Source organism: Anomaloglossus baeobatrachus, chromosome 7 (assembly GCF_048569485.1).
Source record: "Anomaloglossus baeobatrachus isolate aAnoBae1 chromosome 7, aAnoBae1.hap1, whole genome shotgun sequence".
Lineage (NCBI taxonomy): Eukaryota > Metazoa > Chordata > Amphibia > Anura > Aromobatidae > Anomaloglossus > Anomaloglossus baeobatrachus.
This window is the reverse complement of record NC_134359.1, coordinates 270530278-270548064: the sequence shown is the minus strand read 5'-3', so window position 1 is coordinate 270548064 and position 17787 is coordinate 270530278. Positions and strand designations below refer to the sequence as shown.

Sequence of the window (17787 nt, the reverse complement as noted above, 5' to 3'; positions counted from 1 at the left end):
GTCACTCGGTCATCCCGTATCTAGACGACCTGCTTATAAAGGCACCCTCTCAAGAGGCATGCCAACACAGTCTGAAGGTGGCACTAGACACTCTCCAGAGTTTCGGGTGGATTATCAACTTTCCAAAGTCTCATCTAACCCCGACCCAATCTCTGACTTATCTTGGCATGGAGTTTCATACTCTATCAGCGATAGTGAAGCTTCCACTGGACAAGCAGTGCTCGCTACGGACTGGAGTGCAATCTCTCCTTCAGAGCCAGTCGCACTCACTGAGGCGCCTCATGCATTTCCTAGGAAAGATGGTAGCAGCAATGGAGGCAGTCCCGTTCGCGCAGTTTCATCTGCGCCCTCTACAATGGGACATTCTACGCCAATGGGACGGGAAATCGACGTCCCTCGACAGGACTGTCTCCCTCTCTCAGACTGCCAAGGACTCTCTCCGTTGGTGGCTTCTCCCCACCTCATTGTCACAGGGAAAGTCGTTCCTTCCCCCGTCCTGGGCAGTGGTCACGACGGATGCGAGCCTATCAGGGTGGGGAGCGGTGTATCTCCACCACAGGGCTCAGGGGATGTGGACTCTGGAAGAGTCCACCCTGCAGATCAATGTTCTGGAAATCAGAGCAATCTATCTTGCCCTGCGAGCCTTCCAACAATGGCTGGAAGGCAAGCAGATTCGGATTCAGTCGGACAATTCTACGGCGGTGGCTTACATCAACCACCAAGGGGGAACACGCAGTCGCCAAGCTTTTCAAGAAGTCCAACGGATTTTGACGTGGGTGGAAAGCAGAGCGTCCACCATATCCGCAGTTCACATCCCAGGCGTGGAAAACTGGGAAGCAGACTTTCTCAGTCGCCAGGGCATGGACGCAGGAGAATGGTCCCTTCACCCGGACGTGTTTCAGCAGATCTGTTGCCGCTGGGGGACGCCGGACGTCGATCTGATGGCGTCACGGCACAACAACAAGGTCCCAGTTTTCATGGCACGGTCTCACGATCACCGAGCACTGGCGGCAGACGCCTTGGTTCAGGATTGGTCGCAATTCCGACTCCCCTATGTGTTCCCACCTCTAGCATTGTTACCCAGAGTTCTCCGGAAAATCAGGTCCGACTGCCATCGAGCCATACTCGTCGCTCCAGATTGGCCAAGAAGGTCGTGGTACCCGGATCTGTGGCATCTCACGGTAGGCCAACCGTGGACACTACCAGACCGTCCAGATTTGCTGTCTCAAGGGCCGTTTTTCCATCTGAATTCTGCGGCCCTGAACCTGACTGTGTGGCCATTGAGTCCTGGATCCTAGCGGCCTCAGGTTTATCTCAGGAGGTTGTTGCCACAATGAGACAGGCTAGAAAACCATCCTCAGCTAAGATCTATCACAGAACGTGGAAGATATTCTTAGCGTGGTGCTTGGCTCAAGGGTTTTCTCCCTGGCCATTTGCATTGCCAATTTTTCTTTCCTTCCTGCAGTCTGGGTTGGAAAAAGGTTTGTCGCTTAGCTCTCTTAAGGGTCAAGTCTCCGCGCTATCCGTATTCTTTCAGAAGCGCTTGGCACAGCTTTCTAAAGTACGCACGTTTCTCCAAGGAGTTTGTCATATCGTTCCTCCTTACAGACGGCCATTGGAACCCTGGGATCTGAACAAGGTTCTCATTGCTCTCCAGAAGCCGCCTTTCGAGCCTTTGAAAGAGGTTCCCCTTTCTCGGCTTTCACAAAAGGTAGTTTTTCTTGTGGCGGTCACGTCTCTTCGAAGAGTGTCCGAGCTAGCGGCGTTATCTTGCAAATCTCCCTTCCTGGTGTTTCACCAAGACAAGGTAGTACTGCGTCCAATTCCAGAGTTTTCTCCCAAGGTGGTTTCTTCCTTTCATCTCAATCAGGATATCACTTTACCATCTTTGTGTCCGCATCCAGTTCACCAATTTGAAAAGGGTTTACATCTGTTGGACCTGGTGAGAGCACTCAGGATTTACATTTCTCGCACGGCGGCTCTACGCCGTTCGGATGCGCTCTTTGTCCTAGTCGCTGGTCAGCATAAGGGATCGCAAGCTTCCAAATCCACCCTGGCGCGGTGGATCAAGGAACCAATTCTTCACACATACCGTTCTGCTGGGCTTCCGATTCCATCTGGACTGAAGGCCCATTCTACCAGAGCCGTGGGTGCGTCCTGGGCATTACGGCATCAGGCTACGGCTCAGCAAGTGTGCCAGGCGGCTACCTGGTCGAGTCTGCACACGTTTACCAAACACTATCAAGTGCATACCTACGCTTCGGCAGATGCCAGCCTAGGTAGACAGGTCCTTCAGGCGGCGGTGGCCCACCTGTAGGAGGAGGCTGTCTGACAGCCCGTTCATGTGGTATCTTTTTACCCACCCAGGGACTGCTTTTGGACGTCCCACTGTCTGGGTCTCCCAATTAGGAGCGAAAAAGAAGAAGGGAATTTTGTTTACTTACCGTAAATTCCTTTTCTTCTAGCTCCAATTGGGAGACCCAGCACCCGCCCTATTTGTTCTTAGGGTTTCGTTTTTTTCGGGTGCACATGTTGTTCATGTTGTTTCTTAAGTTCTCCGATCGTGTTATCGGATTGAATTTGTTTTTGAAACTGTTATTGGCTTTCCTCCTTCTTGCTTTGGTACTAAAACTGAGGAATCTGTACTCCTACGGGAGGGTGTATAGCCAGAAGGGGAGGGGCCTTACACTTTTAAGTGTAGTTCTTTGTGCGGCCTCCAGAGGGCAGTAGCTATACACCCACTGTCTGGGTCTCCCAATTGGAGCTAGAAGAAAAGGAATTTACGGTAAGTAAACAAAATTCCCTTCGTCGCTTGGCTCCCTTAAGGGACAAGTCTCTGCGCTCTCTGTGTTTTTTCAGAAGCGCTTGGCCAGACTTCCACAGGTACGCACGTTCCTGCAGGGGGTTTGTCACATCGTCCCTCCTTACAAACGTCCGTTGGAACCCTGGGATCTGAACAGGGTGCTGATGGTTCTTCAGAAACCACCGTTCGAGCCAATGAGGGATATTTCTCTCGCACGCCTTTCGCAGAAAGTGGTTTTCCTAGTAGCAGTCACTTCACTTCGGAGAGTGTCTGAGCTAGCAGCATTGTCATGCAAAGCCCCTTTCCTGGTGTTTCACCAGGACAAGGTGGTTCTGCGTCCGGTTCCGGAATTTCTACCTAAGGTGGTATCCCCTTTTCATCTCAATCAGGATATCTCCTTACCCTCTTTTTGCCCTCATCCAATTCACCAATGTGAAAAGGATTTGCACTTGTTAGATCTGGTGAGAGCACTCAGACTCTACATTTCTCGTACGGCGCCCCTGCGCCGCTCGGATGCACTCTTTGTCCTTGTCGCTGGCCAGCGTAAAGGGTCACAGGCTTCCAAATCAACCCTGGCTCGGTGGATCAAGGAACCAATTCTCGAAGCTTACCGTTCTGCTGGGCTTCCGGTTCCCTCAGGGCTGAAGGCCCATTCTACCAGAGCCGTGGGTGCGTCCTGGGCTTTGAGGCACCAGGCTACGGCTCAGCAGGTGTGTCAGGCGGCTACCTGGTCGAGCCTGCACACTTTCACGAAACACTATCAGGTGCATACCTATGCTTCGGCGGATGCCAGCCTAGGTAGGCGAGTCCTTCAGGCGGCGGTTGCCCACCTGTAGGACGGAGCCGTTACGGCTCTATTATGAGGTATTATTTACCCACCCAGGGACTGCTTTTGGACGTCCCAATTGTCTGGGTCTCCCAATGGAGCGACAAAGAAGAAGGGAATTTTGTTTACTTACCGTAAATTCCTTTTCTTCTAGCTCCAATTGGGAGACCCAGCACCCGCCCCTGTTTTTTTGTGTACACATGTTGTTCATGTTGAATGGTTTCAGTTCTCCGATATTCCTTCGGATTGAATTTACTTTAAACCAGTTTATAATTTTTTTCCTCTGTCTTGCTTTTGCACCAAAACTGAGGAGCCCGTGGGAGCACGGGGGGTGTATAGGCAGAAGGGGAGGGGCTTTACACTTTTAGTGTAATACTTTGTGCGGCCTCCGGAGGCATAGCCTATACACCCAATTGTCTGGGTCTCCCAATTGGAGCTAGAAGAAAAGGAATTTACGGTAAGTAAACAAAATTCCCTTCTTTTTGCATCTCGAGCTGACTGTTTTAACGGTACCATTTTTGCGCAGATGCTACGTTTTGATCGCCTCTTATAGCATTTTGCGCAAAAGTTGTGGCGACAAAAAACCATCATTTTGGCGTTTGGAATTTTTTTGCCGCTACGCCGTATACTGATCAGATTAATTGATTTTATATTTTGATAGATCGGGCATTTCTGAACACGGCGATACCAAATGTGTGTATATTTTTTTTAATTTTTTTTTAACACTTTAATTTTCAATGGGGCGAATGGGGGATGATTTGAACTTTTAGGGGTTTTTTTGTTTCTTTTTTATTTTTTAAAACTTTTTTTAACTTTTTTTTTTTATTTTACTAATCCCCCTAGGGGGCTATTGTGATCAGCAATCCGATCGCTCTGCACTATCTGCTGATCACAGCTACACAGCTGTAAACAGCAGATACGCTCTTTCTTTTTCACTGTGCCGCACGCACAGCGAAAGTGAAAGCAATTCATGTGTAGTGCAGGAGTCATCACATTACCCTGTGCTACCATGACAACTACCGGAAGTCACGTGATCGCGTCACGTGACTTTCGTTATCGGGCGGTAAGTAAAAGTTTACCGCAATCGCGCTTATAATGGCGCTGTCACATATTGACAGCGCCATTTAAGGGGTTAAACGGCACAAGCAGATAACGATTCTGCTCGTGCCTAGCAGGCACACTAGCAGCTGTGAAAATCAGCTGAGATGTGTGCCGATCGCAGCATGCTGATGCCGGCAGACCGTGGGCAGTAACGTTATGACCGCTAGGACGTAATTTTACGACCCGCGGTCGTTAAGGGGTTAAACCAGACCATAGGTAACTTATCCATCCTCTCCTAATTTATGGTTGATTCCTCAAGCACTTGCCAGCCTAGCTTGTCCGCCATTCCTTGCTTTCCCAAATGAATCCTGCAGCTTGTTTCCTTCAGTTTCTCCTCAGCCTTCTCAGAACAGTCCCGGGATAGAGCAAAAGCGAATGAGACTCCTTCTTTGCCTGCCCAGTCCAATTCCCAAGGGAAGGCTGACTTCGTTAAAGGGGGCTTTACACGCAGTGACATCGCTCGTGAAAGCACCCGCCACCGTCGTTTGTGCGTCACGGGCAAATCGCTGCCCGTGGCGCACAATATCGCTAACACCCGTCAAACGTACTACCTTCCTAGCGACGTCGCTGTGGGCGGCAAACAACCTCTTCGTTAAGGGGGAGATTCGTGCGGCGTCACAGCGACGTCACACAGCGGCCGATCAATAGAATCGTAGGGGCGGTGACCTTAACGACACGCCCACCTCATTGCGGAGGGCACAGCTTAGCTGTTGTTCGTCGTTCCCGAGGTGTCACATGTAGCGATGTGTGCTGCCTCAGGAACGACCAACAACCAGCGTCCACGACGACCAACGAGATTTTGAAAATGAACGCCGTGTCAACAATCAACGATTTGGTGAGTATTTTTGATCGTTAATACTCGCTCGTAGCTGTTACACGCAACAACGTTGCTAACGACGCCGGATGTGCGTCATGAAATCCGTGACCCCGACAACATATCGTTAGATATGTCGTTGCATGTAACGGGGCCTTTAGAGTCCTGATTAAATTGAGAGTCTAAGCTGTCTTTAGCCTATATTTGAGCAGTTAGGGACATCCTTCAGATTAGGGAAGAATCCACCACCAATTCCTATGAAATGGTTTCTTTTTATCGGCATCGCGCTCAACAAGTGACATCTCCAAATCATGAAGACATTATAAACACCTGGCTTCCTCTAGGAAGTTGAAGGCCTTCTTCCCCTTTGTGGGTTTTTCAACTGATGCCCCTCAGGAAGATCTTCTTGACCTCACTTTTTGTTTACTGCACACCTCAGAGTTCTGTTGCATAACTTTCTTTTTCTCGGAACAACTTGTGACTCGTGCTGCGGCCAATTCTGTAGCTGCTCAGCCCTCCACTTGGCTCAGATCCTGGTTCATTAACCTGGAGTCCTAAAATGCCCATATTGAGTTAGCCTTTACAGGAGACACACTCTTGTTTTTTTTACCACTGGACAGGCAGTTTGTTGAGCCAGAGTGTCTCGTTTGCTGATGGCATCCTCACACTCCATCCAGTTTTACATGAGGTTTCAGGGCAGGTTGGTCTTAGTACCATTTGTCCAATTTCGCACCCACCACAACCTTCCATTCTGCCTTTTTGGAAGAAGTCGTAGGATCCCTTTGATCATTATGTCTAGTCCACAGCGACCTTCTTTGGTGCTGATTATCAATGTCCGTCTCAGGTGAAATATTGCCTCCAAATCAACCTTTTTGAACTAAGAGACATTTTTTTGGTTCTTTCCCACTAGCCTTTACCTCCTCAGTGACTGCTTACTTTGCATTCAAACTCAACTGCAGTTGCCAACCTGGATCATCAAAGGACATCAGTAGCCATGAGAGGAAACACCAGGATTCTTCACTGGATGGAGCGTTACATTCCAGCTCTCCATGGTCTATTTTACTGGTGTGGAAAACTAGGCTGTGGAATTTCTTAGCGAAGAAACTCTAGATCCAAAAGAATGAGTCACGTAGAGGTCTTCAGTCTGCTCAAACATTGGTCGTGGACCTCTTCGTGTCCCACCTGAATAAGAAGGTTCCACTTTATGCTGCAAGGTTCCAAGACCTGAGAGCCTTTGTGATAAATGTTCTGGTCACTTGATTGACTGAACTCATTTTGGTCTCTTTTCTCATCTTCACATTTTCCCCGCATTCTCAAGAAGCTCAAATTAGAAGGCATTTCATTGATCCTGATAGCTCTGAACAGGCTATGCTGGGCATGGTACTCTGACTTTATCAAGTTGGTCACAGACCCTCCATGGTCTTGTCATCCTTGTCACAACCTTCTTTCTGAAGCCTGTGCTTCATCCCACTTTATCTCAGCTACTTTTAACAATGCTGCTGTTGTAGCTGATGTTCTGAGACACAAGGATCTGTCCTAGAAGTAAGCCGCCCGAGATTCACCAACGTATCTGGAGGTCTTATTTTCACTGATAGTCAAAACAGGACTTCCATCCCCTAGTTTTCAATATAGGGTTCTTTCTTTATTTCATCAGTCCATTTTGAATGTAGGTCATGTTTCTGGCTCTTCCATACTCTTTCAGCATATGCTGGCCCTTCACCAACAGGTTAAGACCTTCCTTCATGGAGGGGCTCATTGTGCATCATTTTACAGATACCCGGTTGTGTCTTGTGATAACTGATGAGCCACAAAAGGGCCTGTAAGCCTCCAACACGACACTCTCCAAATGGATTAGTCTATATGGTCAAGGACAAATCTTCAGGTCACAGCTCATTTCCCAAGGGCAGTCGGAGCCTTTTGGCAGTCAGGTATCGGTCTCTGTTTCTCACCAGGCAACACTTTTTGCTACCTAGTTTCGAGGCTCCTAGTTGAGGGAATACTCTTTCTCTCTTCTCCTAAGAGTCCTAAATATAGGTATATTGCCCACCGCCTGGTATTCTCAGTCAGTTTCCCTCACCATTCTGACATAGTCCTTTGTAGTTGGGACCATCTCCTTGTCCCTCTTCCCACTCCTTGTCTATTCCACCCCTAGACCTCATAATCGAACCCGCCGGGGTGAGCCATAGGCTCTGGACCTCTAGAGATGACCATCTCTGGTTCCGGGACCGGCCCTCGCACCTAGGCCCACGTTCTCTCCTGTTCCTATTCGATCCCACTCTGCCTCTCGAACCTAAGATGGCCACGTTTAATACTCCTTTTCCTCCTCTCACTATCGTTAACCCTATCTTATCTAAAATCATAGCTACAACCTTACTATGTTGTGTTCTGCATTTGCATTACCAAAAATACCCACCAGATGGCGGTATTTTTAACTTTATACTAAAGCCTATGTAACAAATACATACAGTTTATAACTTTATATACATGAAATACAGGACAGCCATCATTATGTACACCCCTGGTGGGGGCGGGGGCGGTCGAACACCTATACAGGAGACTGAAGCGTCTCTGCACAAGTAATTGACATGCTGCGGATAGGAATAGGTCAGTTTTCGCAGCGTTAAAAAGAAGCACAGTAGGCAGGGGATGTCTATAAATCCGATTCACTGTGCTTCTACTGTACTATGCAGCAGTTTGGACGCAGCAGAAATAATATATTTATTAATTTATATAGCGCTGTTAATTCCACTTTGCTTTACATACAATGGCAACACTGTCCCCATTGGGACTCACAGTCTAGGTTCCCTATAAGTATATTTTTGGAGTGTGGGAGGAAACCCACGCAAACACGGGGAGAACATACAAACTCCTTGCAGATGGTGTCCTTGGTGAGATTTGAACTCAGGACCCTAGTGCTGCAAGACTGCAATGCTAACCACTGAGCCACCACACGACTGCAGTGCTAACCACTGAGCCACCACACGACTGCAGTGCTAACCACTGAGCCACCACACGACTGCAGTGCTAACCACTGTGCCACCACACGACTGCAGTGCTAACCACTGTGCCACCACACGACTGAAGTGCTAACCACTGTGCCACCACACGACTGAAGTGCTAACCACTGTGCCACCACACGACTGCAGTGATAACCACTGAGCCACGACAAGACTGCAGTGAAAACCACTGAGCTGTCATACAGACAGAGGGTAATCCAGCAACAAAGTCCAAGAGATATTAAAATCCAAAAATTTTATTAAATCAAATTAAAATCCATATAAAAAAAGGGTCCAAACAGGGTATAAACAACTGTCAGAGAGGATGCATTTCGAACCCAATGGCTCTTAGTCAGTCTCTTAGTAGAAACTGACTAAGAGAGCCATTGGGTTCGAAATGCATCCTCTCTGACAGTTGTTTATACCCTGTTTAGACCCTTTTTTTATATGGATTTTAATTTGATTTAATAAAATTTTTGGATTTTAATATCCCTTGGACTTTGTTGCTGGATTACCCTCTGTCTACAATCTGGATTGCCAGTATACCCTTTCCCTTGCACGAGTCCTGGATACGGTGACCCCTCCTTTGGCTACAGGTGAGCGGATACCAATCTTTCTTTTTGTCCCTGCCTGAGCTGTCATACAGTGCTAAACACTGAGCCACCATGCTGCATCCAAAACACTACTAATCTTGATCATGGGCTTGTGCGCTAAAGGAGTTTTTAGACATCTACCAAAGTCCCAGAAAGTCCATTGATACATTGCGGTATTCCTATAGGTGAGCAATAAGACAATGTCCATCTCTATTACAGAACATAACTGTGATCTCTGAGAAGCTGACCAGTATGCAGTTGAGCCTCGCTATGCTGGTGGATACCCCGGATTACTCCGAAAAATGTGTATACCTGGAGGCTCTGAAGAATCGATTGGAAGCTATGTGCAGCCCCCAGATAGTCGCAGCTTTTAACAGCCAGTCTACAGGTGAGAAGAGTAGCGGGTACGACACCGCAGAAAGTGTATAGCTAACCTCACATATGGACTAAAGATCTCATGACCTGCACACGATTTGTGCCCTGAGCCCCAGAGGGAACACTGTGCACATTCTGCGCATGTTGGGATAGTATAGTAACATCCTTGTAGCTTATAATTCTGATCTGCAGTGTCCTTTACAGGCAATCGCCTCTCTATATACTAATGTATACAGTAGATGACTAAGCCCCCTTCACTACACATGGAAAGTAAATGTGAACTGGTATTTATCCACGAGCACGTGCTGCAGGTTGTGCACCCCTGCGTTGTGCAATGCCTGTACACTAATTTGGAGCAATATTGGTTTTAACAGCAGGTGGCACTGTTGGCCTGAAAAAGAACATTCAAATACCAAAAACATTCCGAGAAATTCTAATTTGTCTTGTACAATTTTTTGCACTTTCTTTTTTAATTCCGAGAGGCAAAACGTCATGTTTTATAACATAACTCTACAAAGGTTTATTATTATTTGCAGGACAAGCTGTAGTTTTAGGCTGCAACGGATGCGTTACATATAGTGGCGCAACGGATGCAACGGATCGTACAAAACAACGTAAAGCTTTTCTTTTTTTATTTTTTTTTTTTTTCTTCTTTACAGTTTTACCGGCAGCAGACTATTGTGAACGATCAGCTGATCGCTCTCAATAGCCGGCGGCCGGTCGCTCAGCTGAGCGCTCTCACATGCCGACGGGCGGGCGCTCAGCTGAATGTTCGGCCACCAAGAGACAAATAAAGTTTTTGATTTTTTTTTAAAAAAAATCAAAAAGAGCATGCGCAGTGAAATCCAACGAATTGCGCTGCTCAAAAAACGTTACATGCTGCGTTCCTTCCGCCCGACGCAGCGTCAAAATAACGACACTGCGACATCCAGCGGATGCAACGCTGACACTTGCCTTACAGTGCGTTGTCCATACAAGTCTATGGAGAATAGCGCAGTGCGTTAACGGACTGCGCTATTCTCCATAGTGACGGACTCCGCTGAATGCAAGTGTGAAAGTAGCCTTAAATGACAATATTCATTTTACCATATAATGTACTGAAAAAAAAATGAGAAAAACTGAGATAAAACTCCAAGTACATTGAAATGGTGAAAAATGTGGAATTCAGGCAATATTTTTTGAGTATTGGTTTTACGATGTTCATTGTCAGGGAAAAATGGCTGACAGCAGGTCAGTACCATAACTGCAATACCAAACTTGTCCAGTGTTTGGGGGTTTTTTGTTTGTTTTTAGTTGTAGGTTACTTTTTACTTTAATATTTAGGCTTGTACCAAAACCTTTTAACATATTTTTCTGTTTTTTAATTTTCTTTGTGGATTCTTAACCCTTTCTTCTATTTCTCTATCTGACGTTTCTGTTCACAGATCAGGCAAAAATGTTTGTGAAGGTATTCAGCGAGATTGACAGGATGCCGCAGTTGCTGGCCTATTACTACAAGTGCCACAAGGTATGTGTGTTACCTGATTGGCATTTTTAGACTTCAAATACATCAAAACCTGCACCCTCTGTTTTATCGACTGCCCTGTACAATATATGGATGGTCAGAAGAGTGATCTCTGTGTTGTTTCCGAAAATTCAAAAATGGGAAAACCACAAATAAAGTTTAGCAAAATGACGATAAACTTTCTCAGAAAAGTTACACTAATTCTGTTCCCATAGCTCCATTAACTTATAAGTCAATGGCATATTGGTATTGCGTGCCATGAATCTACAATAGATGTGGGTTCAAGCAGAATGAATGCAGCTCTGGAGTTTATTACAGGATGTACCTCAGGATCAGTACATATTAAGTAATGCACCAGCAGAATAGTGAGTGCAGCTCTGGAGTATAATACGGGATGTAACTCAGGATCAGTACAAGATATTTAATGTAGGTACACAGTGACTGCACCAGCAGAATAGTGAGTGCAGCTCTGGGGTATAATACAGGATTTAACTCTGGATCAGTACAGAATAAGTAATGTAATGTATGTACACAGTGACTGCATCAGCAGAATAGTGAGTGCCGCTCTGGAGTATAATACTGGATGTAACTCAGGATCAGTAGAGAATATATACATATAGGCTATAAAATATTTTATGGCAAAGCTTGACTGAAAAATATAGACAAATGTCCTACACATTATGCATTTTCAGCTGATTTATTTGTGAATACTGAAGTAAAGCTCCACCTTTAGAGTACCGTATTTTTCGGACTATAAGACGCACCCTGGTTTTAAAAATAAAATTTTAAGCAAAAAATGTGGCCATGACACACTGTTATGGGGCGAGGATCTGCTGCTGACACTGTTATTTGGGTAATGTCCCCAAATTCTCTACTAAGGTGCCGCATCCTGGTAATGATCCTCCTGCCTTATATATACAGTATATGTCCCTCATCCTGCTATATACCGTCATCCTGCCATATGGCCGCATCCTGCTATATACTGGCATATGGCCGCATCCTGCTATAAAACCCATCCTGCTCATATACCCCCATCCTGCTCATATACCCCCATCTTGCTCATATACCCCCATCCTGCTCATATACCCCCATCCTGCTCATATACCCCCATCCTGCTCATATACCGCCATCCTGCTCATATACCGCCATCCTGCTCATAATATACCCCCATCCTGCTCATAATATACCCCCATCCTGCTCATAATATACCCCCATCCTGCTCATAATATACCCCCATCCTGCTCATAATATACCCCCATCCTGCTCATAATATACCCCCATCCTGCTCATAATATACCCCCATCCTGCTCGTATACCCCCATCCTGCTCGTATGACCCCATCCTGCTCGTGTGACCCCATCCTGCTCGTGTGACCCCATCCTGCTCGTGTGACCCCATCCTGCTCATAATATACCCCCATTCTGGTGTATGGCTGCATCCTGTGGCACATAAAAAAAATAAACGTTCATACTTGCCTCACCTTACCTCGCTCCCTGCAGCATCGCTCGTCCTCCCGTCTGTGTCAGCGGCAGCGCCGCTGAGTGGAGCCGTCCCCATTAACCTGCTGCATCTCGATCATCTCCTGTGTCTGTGCCGGCGGCTGCGTGTTGACACGTGCGCACAGCGATGACGTCATCGCTGTGCGCCCCGCTAGTCTCCACCCAGCCGCCGGCACAGACACCGGAGATGATCGCGATGCAGCAGGGTAACGGGGATGGCTCCATTCAGCGGCGCTGCCGCTGACACAGACGGGAGGACGAGTGATGCTGCAGGGGAACGGTGAGTACTGTACACTGATTCACTGCTCCCCACGCTGATGATGATGCGCGGGGAGCAGTGAATACAGCCGCTGAATACAGCCGCACATGATCACTCCAGGCCATAGTTGCCAGGGGTGATCATGCGGGCTGGCTGTTAAACCCCCGCCCATCATCCCGCCCACCTGTCAGTGCCTGCTTCAGCGCTGCGGGGGATGGGTGTGCATATTAAATGAGCGGGTCCACGTGGTCACAGCAGGCTGCTACAGCCTGCTCGTGCCCCCGATGACCCGCTCCACCGCAGCACCCACATTCCCCGCAGCCACATTCAGACCATAAGACACACCCCCCACTTTCCCCCAACATTTGGGGGAAAAAAAGTGCGTCTTATGGTCCGATAAATACGGTAATTTTGCATTCTCTGTTGTAATGTTATATTGGGAGTCCTGGTTTGTTGCAGAAGTGCACTCTGGGTGGTGAAATTCCCCACATTCCCATGGGCCAGTACCTGCTTATTAGGTGTTCTTGCTGTGTAGTAGTTGTATGTGAGTGATGCCAGGCTGCAGGAGCTGTGCTCGTCCTCTTACTTCACTGTACAGTACATACTGGATCACCGGGGAACCTCAGTGACGCGCCTTTGCCCTGTGCCAGTTTTTCATGTGTGTGAACAAGCCCTGACCCATCATTACCAACGCAGGTGGAGATTATTTAATATAGGTCATTGTCGATAACTTGTAAAATTTCCTCTTATCTTCATAAGCTGACGTTCTCTATAAAACATTGGGTACATTTGCCTCCGCTGTGTGGTAAGATCGTGGCCGTACCCTCTTGACACCAGTCCAGTGCTGTGCAATGTGCAAAAGCTCTTAGTCATTGCAGAGTGAATCAGAGACTGCTCCATGTCTTTAGTCACTTTAAGGCCCTGTGCGCACTGGAAAATGGAATTTTCTCAAGAAAATTCCGCAGGTATTCAAAGATTACCACACCCGCGGTAAAAAACCGCGGCAAACCGCACCCGAAAACCGCATGCGGTTTGCCGCGGTTTGCTGCGCTTTTACCGCGGTATTGTTCGCAGTTTTGCCGCGGTTTTGCCGCGTGCGGGTTGGTATGTGCTTTATTGCATTCAATGCAATAAAGCACATTGGGGAAAAAAAAAAAGTCATTTCATTCTGATATAGAGAAATAGACAGAAGAATAGATAGAAGAATAGATTGACAGACAGAGGGATAAATAGATAGATAGAAGGATAGATAGAGGGAGGATAGATAGATAGAAGGATAGATAGAGGGAGGATAGATAGACCCTTGTGAGCACACTCTGCATTTCTTACGGTCAGCAGGGAGTTCACATTACCGGCCGTGGGAAATGACCTGTGGTTACCTCTGCTGTCTCGCTGCGAGGCTGCATTCAGCAGTGTCTGTGTCAGTCGCGGCTGGATGCAGGCATCGCAGGACGCCAGAGCTGTGGATTACGCCGGAGCTTTGTTTCGGGAGGGGTTAATAAAAGGGTGAACGAGGCTTGTTTGTGTTTTATTTAAAATAAAGGATTTTTCTGTGTGTTTTATTCACTTTACTTACGGGTTGATCATGTCAGCTGTCTCATAGACGCTGCCATGATCAAGCCTGGAGTTAAGGCCCCGTCACACTAAGCAACATCGCTAGCAACATCACTGCTAACGAACAACTTTTGTGACGTTGCTAGCGATGTTGCTGTGTGTGACATCCAGCAACAACCTGGCCCCTGCTGTGAGGTCGTTGGTTGTTGCTGAATGTCCTGGGCCATTTTTTAGTTGTTGCTGTCCCGCTGTGAAGCACAGATCGCTGTATGTGACAGCGAGACAGCAACAACTAAATGTGCAGGCAGCAGGAGCCGGCTTCTGCGGAGGCTGGTAACCACAGTAAACATCGGGTAACCAAGAAGCCCTGTCCTTGGTTACCCGATATTTACCTTTGTTACCAAGCGCAGCATCTTCCACGCGGCGCTGGGGGCTGGTCACTGGTTGCTGGTGAGCTCACCAGCAACTCGTGTAGCGACGCTCCAGCGATCCCTGCCAGGTCAGGTTGCTGGTGGGATCGCTGGAGCGTCGCAGTGTGACATCTCACCAGCAACCTCCTAGCAACTTACCAGCGATCCCTATTGTTGTTGGGATCGCTGGTAAGTTGCTTAGTGTGACTGGACCTTTAATGGCAGTGATCCTCCACCATTAACTCATTGTATTACCCTGACTGCCACTACTACACGGCTGCAGGAAGAGCCGAGGACACTCCGGTAGTGCCGCATAATACATGCGACAATGCCGGGGCAGCTGCGGCTGATATTCTCGGCTGCGGGAGGGGGAGTGAGGCGGGGGACATTAACCCTGCCTGTCTCCCTCCCCAGCCTGAGAATACCGGGCCGCCGCTGTGTGCTTACCTCGGCTGGACGGTAAAAATACAGCGGAGCCCACGTGGTTTTTTTTTTTCTATATTTCCGTTTGCTTTCTATATGTGTTCTATGTGTCTGTGTTCTATGTCTGTGATGTCTGTGTGTGTGTGTGATCTGTGTGTGTTTACTCTCTGCTTTGCTTCCTCTTCCTGTAATGATATCACTTCCCTGCAAAACCGCAGACAAGCGATGTACATTACCGGAGGTAAACCACGAAATACCGCAGGGAATAACACAGGAAAACACAGTGAACCGCACATAATTTCTTTGTCGCTCCATTGGGAGACCCAGACAATTGGGTGTATAGCTTCTGCCTCCGGAGGCCACACAAAGTATTACACTTTAAAAAGTGTAACCCCTCCCCTCTGCCTATACACCCTCCCGTGCATCACGGGCTCCTCAGTTTTTATGCTTTGTGCGAAGGAGGCACACATGCACGCATAGCTCCACAATTTAGTCAGCAGCAGCTGCTGACTATATCGGATGGAAGAAAAGAGGGCCCATAACAGGGCCCCCAGCATGCTCCCTTCTCACCCCACTCTGGTCTGCGGTGTTGTTAAGGTTGAGGTACCCATTGCGGGTACATAGGCAGGAGCCACATGCTGTTTTCCTTCCCCATCCCTTAAGGGCTCTGGGTGAAGTGGGATCCTAATCGGTCTCCAGACACTGGGACCGTGCTCCCTCCGCAGCCCCTGGGGAATCTGCTGGACAGGAGCCGGGTATCGTCAGGGACAAGGCCCTGCTACTGTGAGGTACTCTGTGTCCCCTTGGGGACGGCGCATGGAGCGCTTGTGTTATACACGCTGCAGCACTGCTGGGTGTGTTAGTGCGCCGGGACTACCGCGCTGACCGTGCTTGTTTGCCGGCCGCGCTTATAACTTTAGTCCCCGGCTTCTGCGGCCTAGTACCGCATACTCCCGCCCCCCGGCCTGCCAGTCAGGGGAAGGGAGGGACGCTGCACTGGACGTCAGCGCTGAGGGCTGGAGCATACTTTGTATCCTCCTCCCCCCTCACTGAGCACAGTGGGGCACCAGATTCCCGCACTTTCTAGGGCACGCCCACGGCCCCCTCCTCCTCACAGAACGCCGGCAGCCATTCCTGTCAGCACTTCTGAAGCTGGAGAGGAGAGACAACACGGCTCTGGGAGGCCCAGGCAGGGAATCTGGTGGTCACACAACCGCTTTGGGCGGTCGGTAAGCCGCACCTGTTACTAGGTGCTGGCCCCCCTGGGTGCCGAAGTGTGTATATATATATATATGCTTATTTGCTATACATATACTCTGTACGGTCGCACTGTTGGTTTTTGGCTATATACCCTCCCGGATTGTACTTTGAGGAGACAACAGCATGTCGTCCGCAAAAAGCAAGGGTGCCAAAGCACAGGCTTACTTTGCAACCTGTACCTCATGTGCGGCTATTCTACCGGCAGGTTCCACCTACCCTCATTGTGTGCAATGCTCGGCCCCTGCGGCACTTACTCAGCCAGAGCCTCTGCCACTGGTGGCCCAGGTGGAACCACCTGCTACCACTGTCCAGGTGACAGGGACGGAGTTTGCAGTATTCGCTGACAAACTTTCTGAGTCTATGGATAAATGGTCTGCTAAAATACTAGAAGCTTTGCAGTCCAGACCGGTAACACAGGCCCCGGCCACTGTGGAGTCATTGACCCCAGGCCCCCCTCGGTTGGAGCAGCAAAGTGCTCCTGGGGTGACTCATAGGTCCCAAGGTGAGGTCTCCGACACGGACCGCAGTCCCAGACCGCCTAAGCGGGCTCGCTGGGAGCTTCCCTCGACCTCATCACACTGCTCAGGGTCTCAGCAGGAGGACTCTCTAGATGAAGCGGAGGTGGCAGATCAGGATTCTGATCCTGAGGTCGCTCTCAACCTAGATACACCTGAAGGAGACGCCATAGTGAATGACCTTATAGCGTCCATCAATCAGGTGTTGGATCTTTCTCCCCCAGCTCCTCTAATTGAGGAGTCAGCTTCTCAGCAGGAGAAATTCCGTTTTAGGTTTCCCAAACGTACAATCAGTACGTTTCTGGATCACTCCGACTTCAGAGAGGCAGTACAGAAACACCGAGCTTGTCCAGATAAGCGCTTTTCTAAGCGCCTTAAGGACACACGTTATCCCTTCCCCCCTGACGTTGTCAAGGGTTGGGCTCAGTGTCCCAAGGTGGATCCTCCAGTCTCCAGACTGGCGGCCAGATCCATAGTTGCAGTGGAAGATGGGGCTTCACTCAAAGATGTCACTGACAGACAGATGGATCTCTGGTTGAAATCCATCTATGAAGCTATCGGCGCGTCCTTTGCTCCGGCATTCGCAGCCGTATGGGCGCTCCAAGCTATCTCAGCTTGTCACTCGCAGATTAATGCAGTCACACGTGTCTCTGCTCCGCAGGTGGTGTCATCCGCCAATTCGGTGGCAGTCCGCAGGGCCTTGTGGCTCCGTGAATGGAAGGCAGACTCTGCTTCCAAAAAGTTCTTAACCGGTTTGCCACTTTCTGGCGACCGCCTGTTTGGTGAGCGATTGGATGAAATCATTAAACAATCCAAGGGAAAGGACTCATCCTTACCCCAGTCCAAACCAAACAG

The 17787-nt window shown here is 48.6% G+C and overlaps 1 protein-coding gene across 2 annotated transcripts in view; it reads left to right on the top strand.

Moving 5' to 3' along the window:
• Positions 1-17787, top strand: part of COG7 (component of oligomeric golgi complex 7) — a 173321-nt gene that overhangs the window by 35690 nt on the left and 119844 nt on the right. For both annotated transcript variants that reach the window (XM_075319222.1, XM_075319223.1), the window contains 2 exons: positions 9353-9521; positions 10933-11015. In XM_075319222.1, the coding sequence (XP_075175337.1) occupies positions 9353-9521; positions 10933-11015 (252 nt within the window). The remainder of the gene's footprint in view (positions 1-9352; positions 9522-10932; positions 11016-17787) is intronic.